Source organism: Phalaenopsis equestris, unplaced genomic scaffold (assembly GCF_001263595.1).
Source record: "Phalaenopsis equestris unplaced genomic scaffold, ASM126359v1 Scaffold000443, whole genome shotgun sequence".
In the NCBI taxonomy this organism is placed as follows: Eukaryota; Viridiplantae; Streptophyta; class Magnoliopsida; order Asparagales; family Orchidaceae; genus Phalaenopsis; species Phalaenopsis equestris.
Genome location: NW_018164884.1, coordinates 158308 through 183406, shown reverse-complemented (window position 1 = coordinate 183406; position 25099 = coordinate 158308). Strand labels below are relative to the sequence as shown.

Genomic DNA, 25099 nt, shown 5'->3' with positions numbered 1-25099 from the left:
CTCCGCAACATGGGATTGAGGCGTTTTTTTTTTTGTTCTTGAGACAAGGCATAAGCCTCGAGAAGAGGTCTGAAACATAAGTTAATAAATGGGTAAAAAATAATATATTAGTATCATAACTTATGAATATATTAAATAAGGACATACTAACATCCAAACATGATAAAAAATGACAAATTACATTTAAATGAAATAACCAATTACATCTATATGAAATAATAAATTATGTAAGCCGCAAAATAGCATGTAGCTTGCACAAAGCAAAAGTATAATGTAAATATCAACAGATTAATTCATCGAACTAACATAAAATATGAAATGAAAGTAACATAAAATATTAAAGTAAAACCTAAGATGAGTTTAACATAATAGACTTCTATTGGTTCTATTATCCAAGCAACATAATAACATTTGGACGCAATAAGAGCAAGCCAAGCAGCAGGTGACAACAGTTGCTAAAGCATGCGGCTAAAACAATAGCAATATCAGAAGCAATAGGCGATGGTGGCTCAACAGAAGCAACGATAGGCGTATCAAGCAGTTGTAGGAGGAGGAGGCGAAGGCCAACGACAGGTGACAACAGTTGCTAAAGCATGCGGCTGAAACAGTAGCAATATCAGAAGCAATAGGCGATGGTGGCTACAACAGAAGCAACGATAGGCGTAGCAAGCAGTTGTAGGAGGAGGAGGCGAAGGCCAACGAGCAACCAGGGGCAATTATAGCGACAACGGTGTTGTCGGTAGAGGTATTGGTAGTAGAAACAATAAGCAATGACGCTATAACAGAAACTGCAATTGATGTGGCAAAAACATGAAGCAATAGAAGCAGCACTATCAACGAGAACACCAGGTGGCAGCGGAGGCAAAAGCAACAGGTGGTACTGACAACGGTGGCAACAGCTTCGGCAAAAATTAAAGTTGGCGGCATTAGGAAGCTCAACTACATAGAAGGGACGTAGAAGGGAGTTCTTGTGCGTAAAAGTTACAACAATCTAATTAAAGGAAAAAAATGCAAGAGATGCATGCATCAGCCAAATTGAGGCGTACACCTTGCCCAAACTACTTGAGGCGTATGCCTCAATACATTTTTCTTCAGAAATGTGTTGAGGCACGCCTCAAATTGCATATTTTTAAACAGGGTCACAATGTATCATGAAAATATCTAAATCTACTGGATGCACTATGTTTATTTTAGTAGTTAACTTCTTTCCTTAGCATAATTCATAAACTCCTAGAAAATTTTTGGATGAAGCTTTCAGCCCTTGACTATTATGAAAAATGATTTGGCAATGATAACAATAGAGGCTATTTCTAAAATAAGAGGTTCATGTGGTATTATCTTTAGCAAGGTTTTTTTTATTCCTTCTCTTTGCAGCGGCCTTTTAATTCCATATATTCACATCACTAAAGGGATTAATGCCATGATATTTTTTTTTGTTTTAATGACTGGCAAATATGCTTACTTAAGCAAGGTTGTTGATGAGCAAAAACATAATTCGTAGAAGACAATATAATGTAGCCCAAGTATGTACTTCATCAGAATTAAGAGTTTCCAACAACACATCAATTATCAAAGTTTTTTCCCTTAGTCAACGATGCCTATTTTTATTGTTTAATCTTGTTGGCACCGCAACCGTGTCACTTTCATCCTTCGTCATAATACCTCTATAGAGTAGAAATCTAGGTGGAGCAACACCTTGAATTTACCCAAAGTAACAGTTTAGTGTGAAAGCTTGATATAAGTGTTTCACAAAATCAACCTCTTTAAACAAGCAAACCAAAATTTCTCATAGAAACGGTACTCATAAAAACTAATATAAATCTAGAGTTGATCTCACCAAGCGTCGAGATTATCAACCTCGATAGAAACATCAAAGGTGGGGATAATAATTTTTGCTTTTAACTTAAAATGTTTGTATTTGTTTCAAGATCCTCCAGACAAAGAATCTACGCCTTCCTACAAAGGAGACACTTGACTCTCGAGGTACAATTCGACTTGAGAGCTTCCATGAGATTCTCAATATTCTACTTGACAACATTCTAGTCTGCTTAGTTTGTTCTCCATGCATCTTTTCAATAAGTAGATTAATCTTGTAATAAAAAAAATAAGCATAAAAGGGGAGAAATTTAAAAAGAATAAAGATGAATATAATGTAAAATGATATTTCCTCTACGATGGAAATGATGTCACTGCCAAGAAAAAAATAAATTAATAAATTAAGAGCAATAGAATGAAATTATATTGTCAATATTTCTACAAAAAAAAAAAATATTTACACATTGTGTCACACAAAAGAAGAAAAGATCAAAGAGATATTCTTTAAAATAATAATGTCCTTGTAGCAGGCAATTATCAAATGATTAGAAAAACTATTAGCCTCTTCAAATACCACAACTTTTTAAATGAAGCACACATAAAGATATCATCTTCTTAAGCATTATTCTTGTCATGCCTAAGTTCAAAAATGCTAAAGCCTCAAATAGCCTGTGTTCATTGGCAACTAGATTCAATTTCACGCTATCATAAAGATGTCCTCACACTTACAACCCCAACTATACCTACACACAACTGACAAAAAGGTATGACATTCCACTTTAAGGACCTTTAAGATGTCTCAAAAGTGTTGATCACAAAAAGTGTCATCAACTTCTCTTTAAGATTCTTGAAAGAATGCATATTAGCTTCATATATTTAAAATACCCTTCGGATAATTTAGTATATAAGCCTCTTGGTGCTTAACCTCTAGAACTTCATACACCATATGGTCAATTCATAAAAAAGTCAATATGATGATTCATGATATAAAAGGATTTATGCCATAACTTACTAGCCCCAACCTTATAGACAAGATGACAAAAGAAATTATAGAAGTATACTACCTTTCAAAATTAAAACACAGTTTCTCATCACAATGAACCTTAAAAACGTACCTAAAAAAGAAGTCATTTGTAGATCTATCATAGATTAAGATACCAAAGTAGAACATATGGAAAATACCAAAAATTTCCTCGATTAACAATGATGAAATATGATGATTACCTGTTGCTCCAGCAACCTGTCCTGCAATTGAATTTTGTGGTATGTATTTAAATGCATAAGAATTGTGTGCTATGTATGTAAATGAACCATAGAAACACAATTCTGCAAATGCATTGGATGGATGCTTTCTTTAAAGGACCAATCCGCATAATATGTGTTAAGAAACCACGATTGTATGTATATAAACTTTCTGTTCTGTTTAGAAATGAATTTCTTTTTCAGAAGTTTCAAAAATATAGCTGTTACAACATTCTTTTAAACAGTTTTAACAAACAGGGGCAACATGGTCATTTCTCCATAAACAGTTGCCTCACAGCTATTTTCACACAGCTGCACCAAACAGGCAGTCAGCTTCCTCGCAGCTGCTTCCCCACAGCAGCTTCCTGGGGCAGCGCCGCACCAAGCAGACACAGCAGCAAAGAGGACGCGGCGCGGAGCCCGACGCCATGTAGAACTTTCTATGGATATAAGTTCATCAATGATATATTTTTTTTGAGAGTGGGCTAACAAAGGATGGACAGGTGTTAGATTTGATGATGGTGGATTGAAGTCGAATGGCATGTACTAATACATTAGCTTACTTTATGTACTGATCTGAATGGAGAGTTTCTATTTGCATTGCTTTGAATCTTGAACTTACTGTATTCAATTTTTTATTTACTTCAATTGCTTGGTTACTTCTTCTCTATGTTTCCTTTTTCAAGTATAGGTGATAATTCTATATCGTACAAGCTCGTCTTATTTGAATATATCCTGTTTTAACATATATGCCACCCAATTCCAATGTATACGATTGGAGTATTGCTGGTGAAACGGAATGAATATTTGTTCGTTTGGAAAAATTAATGTTCGTGTTGTCTGGGAGGGTTTAATCAGTATCTAAAGTCATTTTCCAATTCCATGGCTTCAATGGCTACTGCAAAATTTTAATTTTTTCAAAAATAGTTAATAATTCTTTCTAAGAAATTTTTAGTATTTTAAAAAATTGTATTTTTTTTAACATAGTAAGGGTTGGTTAGGGTAGCATGTTAGCTTCGGCAAAAATTTAAGTTGGCAGCATTAGGAAGCTCAACTACATAGAAGGGACGTAGAATGGAGTTCTTGTGCGTAAAAATTACAACAATCTAATTAAAGGAAAAAATGCAAGAGATGCATGCATCAGCCAAATTGAGGCGTACACCTTGCCCAAACTACTTGAGGCGTATGCCTCAACACATTTTTCTTCAGAAATGTGTTGAGGCACGCCTCAAATTGCATATTTTTAAACAGGGTCACAATGTATCATGAAAATATCTAAATCTACTGGATGCACTATGTTTATTTTAGTAGTTAACTTCTTTCCTTAGCATAATTCATAAACTCCTAGAAAATTTTTGGATGAAGCTTTCAGCCCTTGACTATTATGAAAAATGATTTGGCAATGATAACAATAGAGGCTATTTCTAAAATAAGAGGTTCATGTGGTATTATCTTTAGCAAGGTTTTTTTTATTCCTTCTCTTTGCAGCGGCCTTTTAATTCCATATATTCACATCACTAAAGGGATTAATGCCATGATATTTTTTTTTGTTTTAATGACTGGCAAATATGCTTACTTAAGCAAGGTTGTTGATGAGCAAAAACATAATTCGTAGAAGACAATATAATGTCGCCCAAGTATGTACTTCATCAGAATTAAGAGTTTCCAACAACACATCAATTATCAAAGTTTTTTCCCTTAGTCAACGATGCCTATTTTTATTGTTTAATCTTGTTGGCACCGCAACCGTGTCACTTTCATCCTTCGTCATAATACCTCTATAGAGTAGAAATCTAGGTGGAGCAACACCTTGAATTTACCCAAAGTAACACTTTAGTGTGAAAGCTTGATATAAGTGTTTCACAAAATCAACCTCTTTAAACAAGCAAACCAAAATTTCTCATAGAAACAGTACTCATAAAAACTAATATAAATCTAGAGTTGATCTCACCAAGCGTCGAGATTATCAACCTCGATAGAAACATCAAAGGTGGGGATAATAATTTTTGCTTTTAACTTAAAATGTTTGTATTTGTTTCAAGATCCTCCAGACAAAGAATCTACGCCTTCCTACAAAGGAGACACTTGACTCTCGAGGTACAGTTCGACTTGAGAGCTTCCATGAGATTCTCAATATTCTACTTGACAACATTCTAGTCTGCTTAGTTTGTTCTCCATGCATCTTTTCAATAAGTAGATTAATCTTGTAATAAAAAAAATAAGCATAAAAGGGGAGAAATTTAAAAAGAATAAAGATGAATATAATGTAAAATGATATTTCCTCTACGATGGAAATGATGTCACTGCCAAGAAAAAAATAAATTAATAAATTAAGAGCAATAGAATGAAATTATATTGTCAATATTTCTACAAAAAAAAAATATATATATACACATTGTGTCACACAAAAGAAGAAAAGATCAAAGAGATATTTTTTAAAATAATAATGTCCTTGTAGTAGGCAATTATCAAATGATTAGAAAAACTATTAGCCTCTTCAAATACCACAACTTTTTAAATGAAGCACACATAAAGATATCATCTTCTTAAGCATTATTCTTGTCATGCCTAAGTTCAAAAATGCTAAAGCCTCAAATAGCCTGTGTTCATTGGCAACTAGATTCAATTTCACGCTATCATAAAGATGTCCTCACACTTACAACCCCAACTATACCTACACACAACTGACAAAAAGGTATGACATTCCACTTTAAGGACCTTTAAGATGTCTCAAAAGTGTTGATCACAAAAAGTGTCATCAACTTCTCTTTAAGATTCTTGAAAGAATGCATATTAGCTTCATATATTTAAAATACCCTTCGGATAATTTAGTATATAAGCCTCTTGGTGCTTAACCTCTAGAACTTCATACACCATATGGTCAATTCATAAAAAAGTCAATATGATGATTCATGATATAAAAGGATTTATGCCATAACTTACTAGCCCCAACCTTATAGACAAGATGACAAAAGAAATTATAGAAGTATACTACCTTTCAAAATTAAAACACAGTTTCTCATCACAATGAACCTTAAAAACGTACCTAAAAAAGAAGTCATTTGTAGATCTATCATAGATTAAGATACCAAAGTAGAACATATGGAAAATACCAAAAATTTCCTCGGAACTCTAATTGTCACACTGATAAAAGTATTAAACAGGTTAGTTCAACAAAAAAGTATAGCAAACCCCATAAACTCCTAATCCATTTGAATCCCACAAAACTCAACAGAAAAATACATGTCAAATCAAAGTTCAAAAAATATAGTTAAGAAAATTTATGGAAAAATATTTCTTCTATGAAAAAAGCAAATTCCAATTGAAAAAAACCTTGATATTTTTCGAATATCTAGGTTCATCTAGCTTCCTCTCTTAGACAACCAAACCAAATTAAAGAAACTTAAATTTCACCATATTTCCCAATATAAGATTCAAATTGACAAAATGTTTATGAGAAAAGATAAAAGAAATTAAACACAACCTGAAACTACAACCATACCAATACCTAAAAAGGACCGAGATATTCCTTTGAGTTAGTGTTGCCATTTGACATCAATAAACCTTTTTCTATGTGAAATTAAAATTTTAATTAAAGTGATATGACATAATATCCCACTTCAAATTGAATCTCATAATACCATCTCTAATTTCAAACTTGGAGCATGAAAATCTGATTGGTTAATTAAATATCAAATCCAATTCAACGTTCAATATGAATATTTCACCACCTCCTTTGCTTGAAAAATATTCTATAAGTGGATGGCCAGATACCCAATTCCACCTCTTCCATCTATTAGCATTTTAGTTACTAATAAAGGATCACTGAAGAAAACAAATTTATGGTTGAGTGCAGACACAGTAATGCATTTTACCTTCACCCTCACAAGAGTTACAAAGCACAAATTATGGGTGAGCTATTTTTCAGAAAAGAAAGGATAATTGCATGGAGCTGTGAATTCTTATGTTCTACACAATTACTAAGAGATCGTAACAATTGATGCTATGAATTATTTTAAAGCGTATAAAATCCATTTAAAGATGAAAAATCATAACTTGCTAGGCCCTTTTTTTATCAGGAAGTTCTTTTTGGCCCAAATCAATGTCATGCTCATTATGTTCTACACAATTACTAAGAGATAGTAACAATTGATGCTATGAATTATTTTAAAGCATATAAAATCCATTTAAAGATGAAAAATCGTAACTTGCTAGGCCCTTTTTTTATCAAGAAGTTCTTTTTGGCCCAAATCAATGTCATGCTCATACAAAGGCAGTTGCTTGTTTCATGGAAACTATTACTTGTTAAGAATAAGTGAAAATTTTAGCTTAAAGCATCAATTTAATTTTCAAGAAGCTGCCATAAAAACCCTAACATGATACTAAACCAACTCCTAGTGTAAAGCCAATGAGATTCTATCTAGTGTGGTTTTGTAAAATCAAACCATTTCAACAATGAATAAATAAAACTTACCTTCCCTTATGATCCAGCACCAATTACTATGGATGGAGATGGTTAGAAATCAATTCAACTATTAAGAGATACATGTATTGATGTTGGAACATGATTGAAGATTCAAAATATACAAACCATATCATGACGAATATCATATTTTACTACTGATTAAAAAAATCAATTGAATCTTTTGCTAGGTCATTCTCTTTAAGCTTTAACTTGAAGAGATATTATGGCTCTAAATAAGGAGTTTATATATTTAATAACACATTTTTACTTGTATGATGAATAAAAATGGTTATCAGCTAAAACCATAAAGCTAAATTTTTCCAAAAGGTTACTTGGCTTCTCAAGACCAAACTAGTTTGCCGTTACTAAGAGGCCAGTTCAAGTTCAAGTTAATAACTAAATGTACCTCAGGAAGGCGCTTCAAAATTTGTCTCATATCATCCTCAAAGTTTTGCTCTAGTATCCGATCGGCTTCATCAATGATAAGGCACTATATATGAAAAGAAAATATTAAAATTGTATTCATATTATCAAAATGAAATAAAGTAAGATATTGAGCATATAACATATCTTTGATTATCAATTCCAGTTATATGTACAGAACAATATGATGTAATTGTGGTACTTAAATCCACCAAGCAACTACAGCTATGAAAGATTACCCCTTTAACATTTTTGTACACTTAAAATGCTCATATACATCGAACAGAGAGCTCTTTCAGTTTTATTTGGTCCATTCTAATAGGATCCCTATACAATAGGACAATTTGGACTCATTTCAATCGAACAAAAAGTATAGTTAATTTAACTATGAATCTAATATCATGTTTAGCAGTAAATCACATATTCAACTTCAATGAAAATATGGTAATCAACTAGCAGACATTCCTAGGGTATAGAAGATTATAGAAACATTTATAGGAAAATTTGTTTTTAAAATCTTGAAAAAAAGAAGAATATTTAAATATTTACTTTCAGATTTTTATATATGAACCCCTTCGTGTTTTGAAGATGGTCAAGAAGCCTGCCAGGAGTAGCTACAACGATGTTGACTCCTTTCGCAAGGTGTTCAGCTTCCCCTCTTCGTGCTGCACCTCCAATAACCATTCCAAGAGTCTGAGAATGGTGCTTCAATAGGTCCTTCGCCACAGTATGCGTCTAAAAAGAAAAAAGGACAAACGAGACATGAGGAAAATCTCATCTTTGAGCTGGCATGAGATGCTAAAATATATAAATATATGATACATGAATTCAACAAACTATGCTCCTTTTATATCTTTTCTATTCCATAGTGAACCAAATCATGATAAAGGTAATGAGACGCACCTGAATAGCAAGCTCCCTAGTTGGGCAAATTATGATAGCACCAGCACCATTCCTAGCAGAGAACTTGATATTATATAGCAACTCAACTGTTGGTATTAAAAAGGCAAGAGTCTTTCCAGAGCCCGTCCTTGCAGCCCCCATGACATTCTTCCCCATCAAGAGAGGAGGAATGGCTCTAGCTTGAATCTGCATATAATATACAGGAATACATTCCCATTTGTTACAAGAAACTCACTCAACGATAAATCATGTAACAAGGCCCAAAACTAAGAAAACAAGCCAGTAACTCATGATTTTCCCAACATCGAAAAACAAGATTGCGCGGAAGGGAAAACCTTAGCTTACCCAACACTTCATTTAAAAAACATCCATCGTCCTCAATGTTACCAATTTTTCATATTTTAGAAAAAAAATAAAATATTGGGAGGGGTTATTCGTAACCTGGGTCATATTTACGAAGCCCATCTCCCTGATGGCTTCCTTTGTGGGCTCAGCAATTGGAAGAGAGGAGAAGGGCTCATTGGTCATGATTCCGCTGCGTTTATTCTTCCCCGCCTTCAGCTTCTTAGATGCAGGAGCTTCTTCTCCTTCGCCTCCACCTCCTTCCGTTGTTTTTTTATCTCCACTGCCTGATAAATCACAAGAGTCTTCATCTTTCTGGTTATCCACATGTCGCTCCTCCTCCTCGACGGTGCTGACATCTTCGGCACTCGGCTGTCCCCCTTGGACTTCCGAGCTCTGCCTGCTCTTCCTTTTCTTCGTCTTTTTCTTCAACCTCGAAGCTTCCATTGCAAGGGGCGACCTGCTTAGGGGCTGTTCGGTAGCCTGTTTTAAGCAGGATTTATGCAGAATTTAACCTAGACCCTGCCAAACGGAAAGAATGCATCCGTAAATCCTGAGCTAAATGACGCCGTTTAGCGATAAATCCGGGATTTAGTAAATCCTGTGAATCGGCAGATTAAGTAAATCCGGGACGAGCGAAGAGGAAGAATGAGGCGAACAAGCTTACCTTCCTCAATGGTTTCTGGTAGGAGCGGAGCGGGAGGATGAGAAAGAAAGGAGTTTCGGTGGTCTCTGTAAACCGCGATCCCGTTGTTGTGTTCCCAGCTAGCTTTAATGGCGATTGTGTTGCGGGCGTTCGTTCACGAAGGAGATGGTTTTGGGCGAAACCAGTAGAGTGACATAAAGCGAGGGTTTTGGACAGGGATCAGAAGTAGGGCGAAACTAGGAAAAATTATTTAGATGTATTTCGACCGCCTCACCTAAATAAAAAAAAAAGAAAAAAAAAAAGAAAGTTGAAATAGGGAGGAGAGTTCAGGATCGGTTGCATGCGGTGTTCATATGCAATAATTTTTTCGAAACAAAGGGGCAGGATGTAGGCCTGAGTTTCAGGCAAAGAGAGAAGAGGGAGATTGGGTTGAGGTTTTAATTTTTTTATTTAATTTGAGTGATTAATAATTAATACTTAATTTATATATTATCAAATTAATTAAAACTAATATATTTATATATAGTTTTAATTTTAATTAATTAATAAATAAAATTTTAAAGTTTAAATTTTTTAATAAAATTCTAAGTTATTATTTATTTATATAATTAATAATTGATTAATGTTAAATTATTATTTAACAAAAAATTAGTTTACATTAAAATTTATTAATTAGTAATTTGTTTAAGTTATTACTGATTTGTGTAAATGTTTTTTTACACACTTTGAGGTTTTGGATACTCATTTGTATTTTTTTAATTAAAATTTATTTTTATAAATTTAATGAATCATATTAAATTCTTTTAATGTTGTCAAACAGATTTATGGTATCCTAATCATGTTACCTCTACTTGCTTAAGGATTCTCTCATTCTTGTTGACACATTTTAGAGCTATGTCATCCTTTTGGAATAATCATTGATGTCGTTTCATGGGTTATGCATGCTTATATGGTGATTTACCCTCTGTTCTATGATCTGGTAATAGGCGTCAAGAGCATCATGATTCTCTCTCCTGAGATGATAAAAATCATTTGGTTTTCAAAATAACCAAATATCATAGACATTGTAAGTGAGTCATTTCTTACCGAATGTTCTTGGACATTCCCCAATATATAATTAACTAAATGAATAAGTTCATTTGTGAGCCGCTCTTGACCCATAATAAGCAAAAAAATTTGATTCATTGACTGTGGGTTGCATTTATAGAGTTTTTTTTGTGGATATTCTAAGTCTTTTCGATCCGACCTAATTTCGCACGTTCTTGAGTTATCACATGAATGTTACCTTACAAAAGTTTTCAAAAAATTTTTAAAATTTTTTGTCTATTTTTGTCTTATTTTCTTTAAGGCACCTCTCGTATTTGAATTACATATATTTATAAGAATGACAAAATAAGATTGTGACTCTAAAAGTTAAAAAAAAAACAAAACAAAATCAAACCAATATTTGCTAATAAAATTAATCTTAAAAGATTTATCTCAAATAAAATTTATAATTAGAATATTTATGACCTTAAAATTATTATCTTGGAATGAAAATTTTAAATTATAAAATATTTAATAAGGAAAACAATATTCTTAAATTTTAAATTTTAAAATTAAAATATTCTAGAACCCAAACAATACTCTCGAGCAGGATGAAGTCATGAAACCCAACCTCTCGAAAGCCATGTTTATAAACCTACTCTCGAGCAGGATGAAACCCAACCTCTCGAAAGCCATGTTTATAAACATTATTTTCCGAAACATTAAAGCGTACAACCTTCATGTCAACCACTAAAAACCTATTCGTCAATCAGCAGCGCAACAGTCGCCAGATCGTCTTCCCCGACGGGACAAAGAAAGCTCGGTAATCCCCGAGAGCTTCCTTGTTGAAATTGTGTGGGGATTCATCAGGTTCCCTAACCCTCTGAGGAAAACTTTGTTGCCGGCGAAAGTCGGGTTTGGCGGCTTCAAGAAATTTCTTTCCAGTGCCTCAGTCGATTACCGGTATCTTTCTTCTGCATCAACACTTCTCAATCTGTATTCTAAGTTGCGCGGTGCCAGCGAAATCCGCGGGGATAGGGGCCATTGCTGGAAGCCTTTATATGCACGCTTTAGGTATTCCCTCATTTCCTTTCTATTCTTTCTATTCTGCCAGATCTGTTAATGGCAAGTGTGATGAATCTTTCAAATAATCTCTGGGTAATCGTTTCTGTTGGAGTAATTTGAATCAAAGAGCACGCTGATAATTTATTTTGCTCTACTAATTGGATAAGATCCATTATTTCTACCAAAATCTCAATGATATGCTAGTTCTTAAATGATATATTTTTTTATTTAGGGTTAAAACCTACGTGCATGAATTAAATTTAAAAGTACTTTCAAGTTATGACGATGAAAATCAAGTATATGGGTCTGTTAGAGTTATCCTGTTAATACAGAAAAAATCTGTATGCATACCTCATTTGAAGAAACATTAAAAATTTACTATCTTTACGTTTTATGTCATGTCTATATGCTCATTTTTGGTATAGTTAAAAATATGAACCTCTGTTGAGTTGCTGTTATAAAATTATCGAATAATTATGATGCTTTTAAGACAGTTTTGGGTGTCAAGAGGTTTATAGTATGCCTCCACTACTAGAACTTTTATTCCAAAGTTATCCAGATAGAGGATTTCCTTGGAGATGAGGCATGTTTGGATTCCAACCAACCATACTATCTGCCAAATTTGTCTGATTTTGTAAGTGAGAAGTTTTATGCTGATGTGAAACTTATGAGTCTTTAGAAATTTACTTAAAAATTTTTTGTAGCCCTCAAATTTTTGAACAATCAATCTTATTATGAACATTCTTATCTTAAAATTTTAAGAAGATTAATTTTCTACATTTGGTTTTGGATGAACATTTATTAGAAAAAAAGGAAGCTTTGCATACATACCATTTAATTCTCATGTATCTACACATCTAACACCTAAACTTCAAGCATTATGTACATGGCACCTTAGCCATGCATGAAAATATGTGTTTCACGTTTGAAAAGTTTAAATAATGGTATATTTGATTTGATATGAAAGATCTAAGTGGTATAAATGTACAAAACAAAAGTTTAGGTGTTAGATATGTACATACACAAGAATCAGGTGGTATGTGTTGGGTAATGTGGAGACCCGGTCCACCGATTAGCTTCTTAATTATCTTACATACCGCTCACGTACCACATCCCACCTACCGCTCAGCTACCTCCCACCTACAGCTCTCATGGTTTCTATAAATAGTTTCTTTTGGTTTAAAGGAAATGCAAGCCAAACAAAGTCAAACAAGGCCAAGAAAAGCCAAGCAAAACCAAGCAAGGCCAAGGAAAGTCAAGCAAAGCCAAGTAAAGCCAAGCCAAGTCCTCTTGAGAGCCAAGAGAAAGAGAGGGAGAGAGAGATAGAAAGGGAGAGAAGAAAATAGAGATTTTCTTGTAAACGTCAAGGCGTTCGACGGTGTAATTCCTCGAAGTAGTAAAATCCTTTGCAGCTCTGTGGACGTAGGAAATTTTATCAAACCACGTAAATCTATGTCGCTCTGGTATTTTTTCTGCGTGCAATTTTTCTCGTTTCATTTTCGCTTTATTGTCATCGTTTTTTACAACTGGTATCAATGCCTTGAGTTCGAATAGAAGGAAGAACAATGGGCGGAGACGAAGCGAGGACATTGAAGGTTTCAGGGATCGAAAAGTTTGATGACACAGATTTTTGTTATTGGAAGATGCAGATAGAGCACTACCTCTATGGGAAGAAACTTCATCTTTCATTATTGGGAAAGCGACCAAAAAAGATGGACGAGGCGGACGTGGCAGAATAGAATCTGTTGGATTGACGGGTTCTGGGGGTTATTCGATTAACCCTGTTAAGATCGGTTGCCCACAACGTCATCAAGGAGAGAACTACTGCAGATCTCATGGCGGTTTTATCATGCATGTATGAAAAGCCATCGACGAATAACAAGGTGCATTTGATGAAAAAATTATTCAACTTAAGGATGGTGAAATGTGTTTCTGTTGCTCAACACCTGAATGATTTTAATACTATCACAAATCAATTGTTGTCTGTTGAAATTAATTTTGATGATGAGATACGTGCATTTATATTGTTGGCTTCATTGTCAAATAGCTAGGAAATCATGAGGATGGCAATAAACAGTAGCAGTTCTGCAGGTAAACCCAAGCTGAAATATGATGATATTCGTGATTTGATTTTGACTGAGGAGGTGCGCACTGGCGAGGCCTCCTGTTCAAGTTCGGCGTTGAATGTTGATTCCAGAGGGAGGTCACAAGAAGTTCACATGACAGAAACTCAAACAGAGGAAGATCAAAAGAGATCAAAATCAAAGTCTGGTAAGCAAACAACCTGTTAGAATTGTGGCAAGACTGACCACATAAGGAGAAGCTGCTGGAATCCCAAGATGATGGAGAAAGAACTAATGTTATAACTGAAGAAATACATGATGCATTATTGTTGACAGGTCACAATTCTGTTGATGACTGGATACTGGATTTAGGGACTTCCTTCCATACATCTTCCCGCCGGGAGTTAATGCGAAATTATGTTACAGGTAACTTTGGGAAGGTACATCTGGCTGGTGGAAAAGCTCTGGACGTGGTGGGGATGGAAGACATTGATATTGCACTCCCTAATAAGAGTAAATGGACATTGCAAAAGATTGCAAAAGGTCAGATTGCAAAAGGTCAGACATGTTCCTGAGTTGAAGAAAATCCTCATCTCTGTTGGGCAGCTTAACGAGAGTGGTCATTTAGTGGTGTTCTCAGATATCACCTGGAAGGTCACCAAATGAGCATTAATAATGGCTCGGGATAAGAAAACTGACACACTATATATGACTATAGGTTTACTCAGGTGTGGACACATGAGTCAGAGGTGCATTATGGGTAAGCAAAATAAGATCTATTTCCTGAAAACTGACAGAGCGCTAAAGGCAAAAAAACCAGACCTTGTACAGACAAATGGTGGCGAAACTCAGAGTTATGAAAAAATCTTGCAATATAAGAATTCGAGCAAGTGGGAGCTGACCAAGAAGGAGGAGACAGATTCCCTGCCAGAGAATCAGACTTGAGAGCTGACAAAACTTCCACCAAAGAAGAAGACGTTGCACAACAAGTGGGGGTGAAAACTGTGCTTGATGGCAGTAAGAGGTACACGGCTGAACTTGTTGAAAAGGGATTTCAGCAGGGGCAGGATATTGCTCATGCAGTGGGAGTTGTAAGCAGATATAAGAGTAACCTAGGAAAGAACTTGTGGTACGAGGCTACTTTGACGGTGATATGCCTACTGAGAGTGTTACTCGTGAGAAATTGAAGTTGTGTTCAACTTCAGCTGCTCTTTTGGCACGAAGACAGGGGTTTCGAGTTGCAGAGGTGGAGGATATCATTTTTGAGGAAAAGATCGGTACGGCTAGTAGATGATGCAGCTAGTAGGTGATGCATTCAGTGTCTCAGTCTCCAAGTGGAAGAATTGTTGGGTAATGTGGAGACCCGGTCCACCAAATTTAATTAGCTTCTTAATTATCTCACATACTGCTCACCTACCACACGCACTTACCGCTTACCTACCACATTCTACTTACCGCTCACCTACATCCCACCTAACGCTCTCATGGTTTCTATAAATAGTCTCTTTTGGTTTAAAGGAAATGCAAGTCAAACAAAGCCAAGCAAGGCCAAGGCAAGCCAAGCAAAGCCAAGCAAGGCCAAGGAAAGTCAAACAAATCCAAGCAAGGCCAAGGAAACTCAAGCAAATCCAAGCAAGGCCAAGGAAAGCCAAGGAAAGCCAAGCAAGGCCAAGTCAAGTCCTCTTGAGAGCTAAGAGAAAGAGAGGAAGAGAGAAAGAGGAAAGAAGAGAAGAAAATAGATATTTTCTTGTAAACGTCAAGGCGTTCGACGGTGTAATTCCTCGAAGTAGTAAAATTCTCTGCAGCTCCGTGAACGTAGGCAATTTTGCCGAACCGCGTAAATCTGTGTGTCGACCGCGTAAATCTGTGTGTCGCTTGTGTGTCGCTCTGATGTTTTTTCTGCGTGTAATTTTTCTCGTTCCATTTTCGCTTCATTGCCGTTGTTTTTCACAACAGTATGTATGTAAATGCCCATAGAAAAAAAATTTGTCCAGCCCATAAATGACTCATTTGTTGTATGAATTGTTTCCCTTGTGTTGAATGGAAATAAAAAAGATCATAAAATGGCATAAAAATGGTTGGACTTGGGCAAATGGTGACAATGAATTTTACCCGGAATAAATATATGTTGATCACTGATTTTTGTGAATGCGTTGGTTAGTTATGCTTGTATGGTTCTTGATTTGTTGACTTTCAGGTTATCTCAGGATGCAATTATTTCTAACATTTGTTTTTGTTATAGGGAATTAGTGCTGACAATAACCAAACAGAACAAGTTCAAGGTGCAATATATTCCTGTTGACTTGACATTGGCTTTCTGTTGTAAGTTTCTGTTACCCTTTTAAATCATTCTTTCAATGTATTTCTATGGCATCTGTTCAGAAGGAACCTGAAATTAGTTTTTCTCATCAATGCTGACCTGCTTGCAAATCTTTTGCAGATTTTAAGGAAGGAACTTGTACTCATGGCAGACTTGGAGAATTTGCTACTCCAAGCTGCTGGCAGAACTGGCACATCATCTAGAAAGAACCAGTCCCATCCACATTCAAGATGGCGACGGGAAGGTTCATACTCTGATGGAAGCGACTCTAAAGAGGATGATTCTGATAACTCCAATTTCAACAAGCGGAGACACGCTGGATCACAAGTTCCCTTAAAGAAGAGGCTAGATCCCCCTGAGAAAGACAAGAGGAGCAACTGGGTAGATGATCATGATGATCGGCTTAGTGGTGATGATTCTGATAGTGCACCTTCTGTTGGAAGTGATCTGTACAGAGATGAGGCGGATAAGGAAGAGCTGGGAAAATTGTCAGAGCTGGATCGTGAGATGATCTTAGCAGAAAGAAGTACAAAGATTGATGATTACCGCCTAAAGAAGAAAGCAAGGGCCTCATCAACAAAGATGGAGAAATCTAGAAAAGAGAGCCCCCCACCTCTTCCTTCCCGTGGGCGTTCTTCTGTCAGGACTGAGAGGACTGCTGCAAAAACTGATGCATTAAATGAGCTACGAGCTAAGAGGATGAGGCAGCAGGACCCGGAGGGTTACCGGAGGTTAAGGGATTCAGGAGGAGTTACTGGGTCTGCTTTTGGCAATAGAGATCCTTCTCCCAAACGCCGTTCAATTTCTATTCCTGCACTTGATTCAAGTGATAGCGATGATGAGGGAACAAGTGTTGAAGGCAAGGAAGACAAACTAGCTGATGATGTTGATATGGGGGATAATTTAGAGGATCTATTGACATCTAAATCGGAACCAATTAGGTATGAAGATGTTAAAGAAATAACAATTCGCAGATCAAAGTTGGCTAAATGGCTTATGGAGCCTTTCTTTGAAAATATTGTTGTTGGGTGTTTTGTAAGGGTTGGTATTGGAAAGACACAAAAAGGTCCTAAGTACAGGCTTTGCGTCGTTAAAAATGTGGATGCCAATGACCCGGACAAACATTACAAACTTGAGGGCCGTACAACTTGCAAGTGGCTGAACTGTGTGTGGGGTAGCGAGGCCTCGGCAGCTAGGTGGCAGATGGCTATGGTTTCTGACTCTCTACCAACTGAGGATGAATTTAAAGAGTGGGTAAGAGAGGTGGAGCGTAATGGAGGCAGGATCCCATGTCGACAAGATGTGGATGATAAGAAAGAAGAAATAAAAAAAGCTAGCTCTTTTGTATATTCAGCAGATACTGTGAAGCAAATGATAAAGGAAAAGAAATCGGCTTCTTCGAGGCCATTAAACATTGCAGCTGAGAAGGATCGTCTTAGGAAAGAGATGGAATCGGCAGAGAGTAATGGAAATGGTACTGAGGTAGATAGAATCCGTGCAAAGCTGAAGGAACTAGAAGACTTATCCAGACAGCCTAAGAGAATTGATGCTAAAGCTATGAAATTAGCAGAAATGAACCGAAAGAACAAAGCAGAGAACTTTAGGAATGCATCAGAGTTGAAACCAGTTAATTTTAGCTTAAAGGCTGGTGAGGCAGGTTATGATCCATTCTCAAGAAGATGGACTAGGTCCATTAATTATTATGTGCCTCCCAAGCCCGGGGTGGATGAAAATGGAACAGTCACAAATGGTGATAATAGGAATGCAACTGCTAGTGCAAGAGATGCAGATGGGGTTGCTGCAGTTAATGGGGTGGAAGCTGGTGTGTTAGCCACTGCAGAAGCTCTGGAGGCCGCTGCAGATGCAGGAAAATTGGTTGACACCTCAGCCCCGGTTGATCTTGGTACAGAATCAAATTCTCTACATAATTTTGATTTGCCAATATCTTTGGCTGGCCTCCAAAAGTTTGGGGGCCCTCACGGTGTACATCTCGGTTTCATGGCGAGAAAGCAAAAGATAGAAGCAACGATTGGCTATAAGGTGCCTGACAATGATGGGAGACGACATGTCTTGACATTGAGTGTTAGTGACTACAAGAGACGAAGAGGTCTTCAATAAGAGGCTGCTAGTTTAGGTATGTCTGCTTTTTCATTAGAACATTGCCCTGCATTCTTATTTTATGGTCATTACTCAAATAGTCAGTTTATCTGAGGCACATGAATCTCAGGTACTTGTTTAGTTTGGTGTAATTGTTGCTTCACTCTACCTTTATATCGAATGGCAAGTGCATTTATGGTTTCATAGATTTTGAGGTTGTATGCTAGTATCGGCCTTTGAAAACCTTGCTGAACTAAAATTTTGATTCTACTATTCAACCATGAATTTTATGCATAATATCATACTAATGAAGAGTTAAGGATGGCAAATTGGTGAGTCAAAGATGATGCTGCTTATGAACAAGAGAACTCAGTGATACCTTCTTTGATTTAGAACAACATCACTGAATAGAGAAGCATAATGAGGTGTTAGGTTTTGTAATTTAGAATCACAGAACATGCCAGAATGTCAAGGACTGTTTCGAGTATGCTATTCCGATTTTTTTGTAAAGCACTATCACGGTTTCATCGTTTGGTACATCACATGCACTTGATAGTTTATCTTCCATCCACTCTGCTAAAATCCACTGATCCTGCACAGTAAACTTCTCCTTCCATGGTTCTAACCACTCTATCTATTCAAATACCTGTCCCTTCACTATCTCGAACTTCATTCTTTTTTTTATCCTAAAAACCTGTTTATTAGCCTTGAAGAACACCTATAGCGCCCCTGTGGTGTTTGGGATTTTTTTAATAATTTTTTTTATAAAAACATGTGAGTTTGAGCACATAAAACAAAATTAATTTACCCTTAGGGTGGTGTCCGGTAAGTGTGAATACACGAAATTAAGGGAGTAAAAGAGTGGCATGAGAAATCTCTGCCACCAAAAAGAGAGAAGGATTTATGGCTGTTTGTCTTCTTCACAAGCTTTTTACAATCCCTAGGTTTTGTTAGGTTGACCCGGGATCTATTTGGGGCAACTTTTCCATTGCTTTATTCTCCAGATTGCTTTGTAGATTAGAGCGACCTAGGATTTATAATTGTTTGGCTACAACTTTGTTATTATTTTGAAATTTTTTCGCTATGAGAAGCTACTTTTATTATCAGATATGCTAAATGTGATAGCTGTAAAATAATTGCTTTCTGAATTTTTTGAAAGAGAAATGTTTAAAATGCCAATAACAACCTGCAAAAAGTCTATTTCTTTAAACAATACTTCTAAATCTACTTTAATAAACAGTTGTAGTTGACCCAAATAGACCCTTATGCTTTTCTATATTTGTTATAAGAATTTTTAAAAGCTGCTTTCACAATCATGAATTTTATTTTGCTTTCTCAAAAGGAAATGTTGGAAAAATTTGGTTAGAAGCTATTCAATTTTTCATCCAAAGAAATTGCTTTTTGCTGGTTGATTTTCCTACCATAAGAGCAATTAACAAGCTGTCCTAAATAAAGCCCTAATGACGCAATTGCTTTCTCTGTGCTATACCCTAAAGCTTTTTCTTTGTTATCATTTTTATTTTAATGGTTAGAATTTGTGCTTTGATTTTATTTGCTAACAAGAGGAGATAGTTTCTTGTTTTGTTTTGGTATATAATGGAAGACTATTTTGCTAGATCTTATGAAGGTGGTTGGGCTTTGTAAAATTGTGATCTTTAATTGCACCATTTTTCTTTTCCATTTCTAATTTTGTGTATACCAGTTAAATTTGTGATTCTTTCGAGTTGTGGTGTAAGTTCTGTTATTTAATTTTGAGGGAAGGGCCAAAATTTCTTGCATTGCTGAATGTTTTTCCTTAATTTAATTTCATTAATATATCTTGTTATTAGCTTGCTAGTTCTCTAAAGTTTTCCAAATTTGACACAATCAAGATTCTAATTTTAGCGATTAAATTATAATTACTTTGCAAATTATGTGTGGTTTGAGTTTGTCACTATTTGGGTTTTTTTCGATTGTTTCATTATTGTTTGGGCTATAATTATTGTATTTATTATTTTGCATTTAAAGAAAATAAGTTTTTTTTTTTTTCCATATTTAGTTATTCATGATTCGATTTAGTTATTCATGATTCGTGAATTCTAAATCTTTTTTGCATAATTTACATACATTACATTATTCTAGTTGCAATACAAAACTTTTGTTCTAAAGCATCCTATGTCAGAGTGGAATGAGATCTTAAGGCTGCAAAATATAGGACATATTAATTGTACCAATTAAAAATTAAGAAATTATGCATTTTAAACTTGTTATTGTAAATTATGGTTTTATTCAACTAAATCATAAATGTTATTTGGTTTAAAGTTACATTCTTATGTTTGATGCGAGTAACTATAGAAAATTTTCAGTTTGATCAATAATTTGCAATGATTTTTTCAGTATTATCATTAATTTGATTCTAAAATGTTAAAATTGTTGAAACAAATTAGTAGGACTTGCTTAGCTATTTGGTGTAATCTTTGAAGTGCAGTAAAACCAATATGGACTGGCATATAGCATAAGTTTAAAGACAAATATCTACTAATTTGTGATACCCAGACAAAGTACATATTCAATTTCTATGTTATAAACAAAAAAGATCTTATGTTTTTGACTATTATGCATGTTTTACATATCCTATAGCTATGTATGAGTTGCCTTTAGATTATTTTGTTACCGCTGCTTGCTTCATTAAAGGTCTTATGCGAGAATTTTGGTTTGAACTAAGTAAAAATTCACTGAAAACATCATTCGAGTCTTTATCTAGATATTTGAATATTGAAGTATATTATATGTATTCTATTAGGATGTTGCATCTTGTGTCACTTCCTTGGGAAACTCTATAATATCTTATCCATACCATATACAACAACCTAAGAATCTGATATGTTTGGATCTAATGACACTATAACAAATAGTGGTTCATGAATATTATTTAGAGTGCAAAAAAAAAAAAAAAAAAAAATTGTATTTATAATCTGAATTTATATCTAACGATATTGAATTTTAATCTACTACTATATTAGACTGTGCCTATAACTGGAATCCATATTTGATCTAAAAATTTGAATTTAAAACTGAAATTGTGCTTTTGATCAAATCCAAATAGGAACTTCTAATTGACGTTTAGTCTATTTTTGAACGTGAATATGAACTAATTATATCTAATGTAATTAATAAATCAAATAAGCAATTTGAAAGTGCAACTTCTTATTAATGATCTATTTTATTTTTCTCTAAATTTTAAAACTTTAGATAAGACCAGTTTTATCAGTTAAGCATTCATCAAGTACATAAGAAATTTAAGTGACAAAACTGAAATGAAATTGAATCAACAAATCAATTTAACCGGTGGTTGAATTGTTGAACAGTCAAGTTATTTAATTTTTAAGAATTGGAAGGTTCTTAATTTTGTCAAAAATCAACCAAATTTTAATGGAACAAATAGTTTTTGGATTCTAAACACCAAGCCAAACAATACTTTTGTACAACTAACCAATAACATGCCCTAATCTTAATAAAAATTGAAAGCAAACAATTCTTAATTGCGTAATTTTATTTACATTTACTATATGATGGGATTAAGTTTGATTCCTAGAAATTATTTGTCTTTAGCTTGTTTGATTAGTGACTAAAATTAGGATGCCAGTAAAATGTACTATTATGTACTTATAACTAGTGTGCCATTTAAATGATAATTATATGGTTTTTTTTTTATGATATTGTTATGGTTGAATCTTTAAACGTTGAAACTTTTCCTTTTATAGGTTCAATACTGTTTTCGGTTTCAAAACCTTAATTGTTTCCACAATGGATGATAAAATTGATGTTGGATTTATTTTTTATTTGTCGTTTAGTAGCATTCAAGTACAAGAAAAAAACTTATGACAAGAGCTAAGTAGCAACAATATTTGAGGATATTTGTTTATGTCTTACAACGATTTCTTTAAAAGGAACCTAAAATTTAAAATTTTATCGATGTGATCATTTTCAAAGGTGTGTAATTCATCAAAACTTATTTTAAACCATTTGTTTTTTTTAATGGAGATTGCTCGCCCATATGGACATTCTAAATATGGATTTATTTACTTTTAGTTTTCTAGAATTAGTTGTAGGTCACATATTACTATTTTAAGTTTTATTTACTTTTTTTTATTATTTGCATAACTTGCATGATTTATATGAATTGCGTTATGATTTCATAGAAATTGGTTAATAACTATGATAGTTATAAGCTTTATGCTAAGCTGAATAGGAGGTATGTGGGTTTAAACCTAGTGACGATAAAATCATTGTGTGTTTAAATTCATAGAGGCTTCCTTTATGAACTTTTATGAAATTAAATACATGAAAAGTAAAGCCTTTTAATATTTTGTACTGTGTTAGAACTAACTCTTACAAGTTGGAAGACTTAGAAAATTCTGGAATTAACCTAATCTAGTTTTTGATGAGCCTAGTTTGGCCTTATTTTACAAAGTTAGTGTAAATTCTTTGGATCTTTTTTCTTTTCTAACTTTATCCTTGTGAGTGGGTATTAAATTCACTACCAATATAATCTTATACATCTTTCTGATGATTTTCTGGATGATGAGATTGTATCTACTTCTAATGCTGAATTCTAGAGGTATCTGGTCACTTGCAATGCAAACTTATTTGTGTTGACTGATGGATTACTTTGCAAGAAGCATAAAAATTATGGCCTAGTTTGTTGGATTAATATCAATTGCTTAATTTATGAGAGCAAAAAAATTTACAAATTGACCAGTTTGATGTAGTTGCTTCCTAGAATTATTTCTTGGTTTTAGTTTTTGTTTGTGTCTGGCGATGATGCTTTAAACTTATTTGCTACAAGGAGCGACGCATCTTTGTTTTGATTGATGGTGCAATGGGGGAGGGTTTTGGCATGTCTCAAACGTTGATGATTGCTCAAACGTTGATGATTGGTGCTTTGAAAAGATGGAATTAATTGTTTCACTAGAATATTAAGATTAAAATCAAAGGCTGAATTTTGTTCATATTTTTGCTTATCAAATTGAATATTGGAATTATTTGGAAACGAATTTGTATTTAAAGTTGGAGTCTAAATGGAGTTCACGAGGGGGTAGGTGGGAATTCTAATGCTTTTGTGCTTCATCTAAGCTATTTGTATGTGGGGACTCCTTCACTACAAAGATTTACTCAAAAAAAGAAAAAAAAATGTTGAGGGTTGGTTCACTCAAATTTATGATTTGGTTTTTTGATGGTGACAACTAATTAGATGACCATTTCTACATCTTGCAAGTTATATGAAAATATCTTAAAATTCTTTTGATTTTTATTTACCAACTAAAAAAATAACCAATTATCATGCAAGAGACTAAACCCTTTGTGGAATTACGCTCATTATTATTTACTTTAATGTTATTTAGTACTTGCTATATTTTGTGATAGTATAAAAATAGTAATTCTTAATTATAGGTATTTATGTTTATTCTATAATTATAGGAATTACTTAATTGTAGGAAGATTTCTTTCCTTGTTTTATTTCTTGTAAACGCCTATTTATAGGTGAATTATCTATGTATTCATTGAGAAGAAAGTTATTCAAAAATTCACATGGTATCAGAGACATCAAAGAAGAGAAGCCTCTTCCACTAGCTCGATCACGGCCTTTCTCTCCCGCGATCCTCCTTGACCGAGCGCTGCTGTCCGAGCGCTGCTCCTACCGATCGCGCGTCTGCTTTCGTGTCCGCGTCCGTCCGCTTTCTCCCACATCGCGCGTCTCCCGCGCGCATCTCCCGCACCGCTTCGTCCGCGATCATCTCCAGACCCAGACGATCTCCTGACGATCGCGCATCTCCCGCGCACGTCTCCCGGATCGCGCATCTCCCGCAATCCCGGATCGCGCCTGCTCTGTCGTCGACACTTCTTCCACGTCCCTGTCGTGCTCAATGACTAAGTACGGCCATGCCTGCGACTCCTCCTTCGCTAGTGATGTCACTTCTAGCCACTCCTCCGCGGCTGGGTCTCCATTACCCAGCAATTCAGACAGTAATTCTGTCCTCATCACCAGCCACAAACTCACCGGTCAGAATTACCTCCAATGGTCGCAGTCAGTCATGATGTTTGTATGCGGCAAAGGCAAAGATGACTACCTCATTGGTGATGCTTCAGCTCCGATGACGACATATCTGTCATACAATACTTGGAAATTCGAGAATAATATGGTTATGGTCTGACTTGTTAACTCGATGACACTTGATATTGTTGAAAATTTTCTTTTCTATGGCACGGCTAAAGAAATCTGGGATGCTCGGACAATGCAAGCGAACTATTTGCTGTTGAGACCATTCTTCATGACTTTCGTCAAGGTGATCTCTCCGTCACTCAATACTTCAATACTCTTACTCGGTATTGGCGGCAACTAGATCTATTCGAGGCGTACCCTTGGAAGTGTCCCGAAGACTATGTCATATTTCGCCAAATCATAGAACAGAAACGCACATTCAAATTTCTTCTTGGCCTCAAATCTGAGTTTGACCAGACTCGCTCACTGATTTTGAATTTGAAACCTCTTCCAACAATTCGTGAAGTTTTTTTCGATATACGCCGCGAAGAGAGTCGCCAAAAGGTCATGTTAGGTGCTTCCTTGTCCACTACAGCCCTCGACGGGTCTGCTCTTGCTGCTCAAATCCCATCCACAGACAACCGCCCACGCCAGGGCCGCCCTTGGTGTG

The 25099-nt window shown here is 35.1% G+C and overlaps 2 protein-coding genes across 4 annotated transcripts in view; one reads left to right on the top strand and one right to left on the bottom strand.

Moving 5' to 3' along the window:
- The window catches only part of LOC110027766 (DEAD-box ATP-dependent RNA helicase 27), a 29504-nt gene extending 19420 nt beyond the window's left edge, over nt 1-10084 (bottom strand). Inside the window, exons 1-5 of the mRNA XM_020729314.1 lie at nt 9858-10084; nt 9290-9712; nt 8849-9034; nt 8495-8680; nt 7929-8012 (exon numbers count right to left, since the gene is read on the bottom strand). Of these exons, the coding sequence (XP_020584973.1) occupies nt 7929-8012; nt 8495-8680; nt 8849-9034; nt 9290-9637 (804 nt within the window). The 5' untranslated portion in view covers nt 9638-9712; nt 9858-10084. The remainder of the gene's footprint in view (nt 1-7928; nt 8013-8494; nt 8681-8848; nt 9035-9289; nt 9713-9857) is intronic.
- A 1485-nt stretch (nt 10085-11569) lies between these two features.
- The window catches only part of LOC110027764 (protein RTF1 homolog), a 46345-nt gene continuing 32815 nt past the window's right edge, over nt 11570-25099 (top strand). The window contains exons 1-3 of one of the 3 annotated variants that reach the window (XM_020729313.1): nt 11570-11936; nt 16233-16312; nt 16439-18444. In XM_020729313.1, the coding sequence (XP_020584972.1) occupies nt 16455-18428 (1974 nt within the window). In that variant the 5' untranslated portion in view covers nt 11570-11936; nt 16233-16312; nt 16439-16454 and the 3' untranslated portion in view covers nt 18429-18444. Of the gene's footprint in view, nt 11937-16232; nt 16313-16430; nt 18585-25099 lie in introns of those variants that run through there. The other 2 variants (XM_020729310.1, XM_020729311.1) reach the window with 2 other exon arrangements.